Source organism: Citrus clementina, unplaced genomic scaffold, assembly GCF_000493195.1.
Source record: "Citrus clementina cultivar Clemenules unplaced genomic scaffold, Citrus_clementina_v1.0 scaffold_9, whole genome shotgun sequence".
Classification (NCBI taxonomy): Eukaryota; Viridiplantae; Streptophyta; class Magnoliopsida; order Sapindales; family Rutaceae; genus Citrus; species Citrus x clementina.
Genome location: NW_006261964.1, coordinates 16,486,026 through 16,489,345, shown reverse-complemented (window position 1 = coordinate 16,489,345; position 3,320 = coordinate 16,486,026). Strand labels below are relative to the sequence as shown.

General features: G+C 33.0%; 1 protein-coding gene across 1 annotated transcript in view; it reads right to left on the bottom strand.

Moving 5' to 3' along the window:
* Window positions 1–1,996: 1,996 nt before the first annotated feature.
* The window catches only part of LOC18032661 (isoflavone 4'-O-methyltransferase), a 1,808-nt gene continuing 484 nt past the window's right edge, over window positions 1,997–3,320 (bottom strand). Inside the window, exons 2-3 of the mRNA XM_006420937.2 lie at window positions 2,926–3,320; window positions 1,997–2,348 (exon numbers count right to left, since the gene is read on the bottom strand). The exon at window positions 2,926–3,320 is cut by the window's right edge and continues 26 nt beyond it. Coding sequence (XP_006421000.2) covers window positions 2,046–2,348; window positions 2,926–3,320 — 698 coding nt within the window. The 3' untranslated portion in view covers window positions 1,997–2,045. The remainder of the gene's footprint in view (window positions 2,349–2,925) is intronic.

The window sequence follows — 3,320 nt, the reverse complement described above, 5'->3', positions numbered from 1 at the left end:
TGAATGACTTTTAGATACCTCCTCCAACTTTTTCATTCAATTATGATATGTTTTTTCAGCTTCTTTGAAACTTCTGAAATCTGAATGTATTGGGAAAAACATTTAATCAATCTGAAAGCTCATATTATTTCGGTTTCGGATTGCTCTGAATAAATCATAGTGCATATATTCAGGTCGCTTGAAATTTAAGGTGAAAATGAAATTTACTTGAAATTTCATCAGATATCCTTATCAAAATATTTTGTTACACCAACTCTTTAGTTAAATTTTCCAATATTATATATTTAAATGCCCACAATACAATTTATCATTAAAGAGAAGATAATACACACTAAAATATTATGTGATATGCATGGTATGTAACATGTTTTTCATGAAGTGATTCACAATTTTTCATAAATATTACGTGAGTTAATTAAACTATACCATCATTCACTTAATGAATATCGTATCATTTGAGATAAAATTTCAAGATGCCTAACACTGCTCTTTGTATAATCACACTGCACTTTTAATAGGGTGAATTACAATAAAGTCTTTGTTATCCTTCAAATTTACAAATGAGCTAGCAGTTAACATAATCAATGTTAACCACCATCTTCCTTTAAGTGTTTTTTTCTTTCCCCCATCTCTAGATCCATTGACCACCTTGGATACTAGCTTGCATTAATAGAAAAGTAATTCAACTTTTTGAACCTTGTAATATAAAAGGACCAAATTGACGGTATGGAGGATTTCCCAGCATCGCTACCTTGAGAGGTCTCGGGTCTGGTCCAAGTCCACGTGCCAATTGCCACTGTTTATCAACATCTTCCACTGGTTTCTTGATGGCAGCCAAATAATCACAAATAGATTTGAATTTCTTTTGTATACTGATCTACGATCAAGCAAGCCAACTTTCTTAAGAGGTTCACTAGTGGCAAACTTTTTTTCATTGAAACATAATAACCATGCATGTCTGTGATTCTCAAGATTGGCTGTGGTACCATAAAAAAAAGTTTCATTGACGAATTGTTGGATACATATACAATATGGGGCATAGAGTTTTGCTCAAGATTCTTGGCTTCCACCTAGTTAAATTAAAAGAAACGGATAGAGGACTAACGGCTAGTGATTAATTCAAGGCTTTCATTATCCTTGCTTGTTATGTAAGGTTGATTGTGCTATTTGAACCTCAGTTTTAATTAGCCTCACTTGATTGAGTTGACTTGGATATTATACTGCATGTTAATTGAAGATTTTCTTAATAACATAGTGGAAATGTGATCAAGATAGATAAAACCCTCGCATAAAATAAGGATTTTAATGATAAAAAATTATTAAACCCGTGACATAATCTTTCTAATAGTAAACTGGAAAAGAGAATCCATGCACCCCCAAATAAAAGTCCAATTATAAATTCTGCTTGAAAAAATTAAAATACTAAATAAGATAAGTAAACTTCAATTTTGTCTTACATCAAACAATCTTAGCTGATGATGTTTCTGATTGGCTTAGAAGAATCGTGGGGATGTTATACTTTTGAAATATTAATTTTTAATAGTAATATTACTCATTAATATGAATAGGTTATTTTTACTTTTTTAATTTTTTACTAATTATTTTTTTTTACTTACATTGCAAAGATAAATTTTGAATCATTTATCATTAATGTACAACCTAATTGTAAATATCCAAAGTACCAATATAAATTATTTTGCAGTTACTTGTTTTGTGAACACAATAACTTAAGCAAGATCGTAACTTTATTAGTAAAGATAAAACATAAGAGCAGATGCTGGAAACAATAACAAAATGCAATATAACATAGTACACACAAATCCTTTATTCTTAATATATTAAAGGGTGGTCTAGGATATTTAAGTTTCCATCCCAAAAGACTATAGCATTTTAATTGAGTGACTCATCCTATATTTAAACCCGTGTGTCACCTCATTTTCTAGTCATTTCGAGACATTTCAACTACTACGCATACATCTTGAACGGAACTTTGCTATTCCATCAAGCAGTACAAGAGACTTGCGGGCATACTGTTACTCAATTCTTTATGGATAGACTTCAATGAGGGATCTCATGCCAAATATAGGTGTTATTTTGTAGTGACTGAACCCAGCGTCGGAGAATATCTTTGCCCATTCACTTTTAGTTCTCTCTTTCCCATTAGCGTTAACGCTCATCATAATGTCAAACAAGAACTTTGTTTCGGTTAATTCGTGTTCCTCTTCCTCTGCATTGATAACAATATCTATTATTATTACCTTTCCTCTCTCACCATTGCTTGCAATTGCTGCTCTGCGTTTCTTCAGTATCTTCAACCCATCCTCATCACCTAATCCATGAAAAACCAACTGCAACCATGCCAATCACTCATTTAATTAATATCCACTACTTATAGTGCAGTTCTGTTGTTTGATCTAACATTTTAGTTACAAATGAACTTTTTCTTTTTAATAAAATCCCAACAGTTCGTGCGTGCGTCTATCTATCTATCTATCTATCTATACGCGCACACATACACAAATCATACTTTTTAGAATGCAGATTCATTGTTTTAAATATTGTAAAATAATTTTATAGTGTTGTAGGTTAAACGTTTTTCTACTCCGCCTATAAACACACACACGCACATATAAATACATATACATATAAGTTATGAAAATATAAGTTTCAATGTTATACAAGCCTTTACCAATATGGTAAACTTCGAATCTACACTTGAAAAAATGAGAGCAACCGCACTAGAGAATGACTACGTAAATGATCATGCTAAAGCCTAAACTTCTAGATTCTGTAAAATCCAAATCCTGATTTTGTAAGATTCTAACGTCCGGATATGTGTGCTGCACACAGAACAATTGAAAAAAATCACTGGTATTTACGAAAACGGTAAAGAAGTTGTTTTAAATTTTTAAAATTGGATCTTACCTTGAAGAGAAAGGCATCTGCCGGAGGGATAAACTGAAACATGTCACCTGCTATGTATTTCAAGTTGTCGGCCTCAGGCAGGTTAGCAACAACATGCGGAAGGTCGAGTACAGTGCATTTGATTCCAGGGAATGCTTCAGAGATGATTCTGGAAAACGATCCGTTGCCACCTCCTACGTCAACCAATGTGCCCAAACCTTCAAAGATATGCTTGCACTCTGTTTTGACAACAAAGCTTGTCATTATTTCAGTGTCACTGGCCATTGCTTCATTGAACCGCTGGTTTATTCCAGGGTTTTGATTCATAAATTCCCAGAACTTGATTCCATGAACAGTTTCCCACATCGTGAGCTCAGTCCCTTTGAACCAACTACTTAAAGACTGAAATGGAGCGA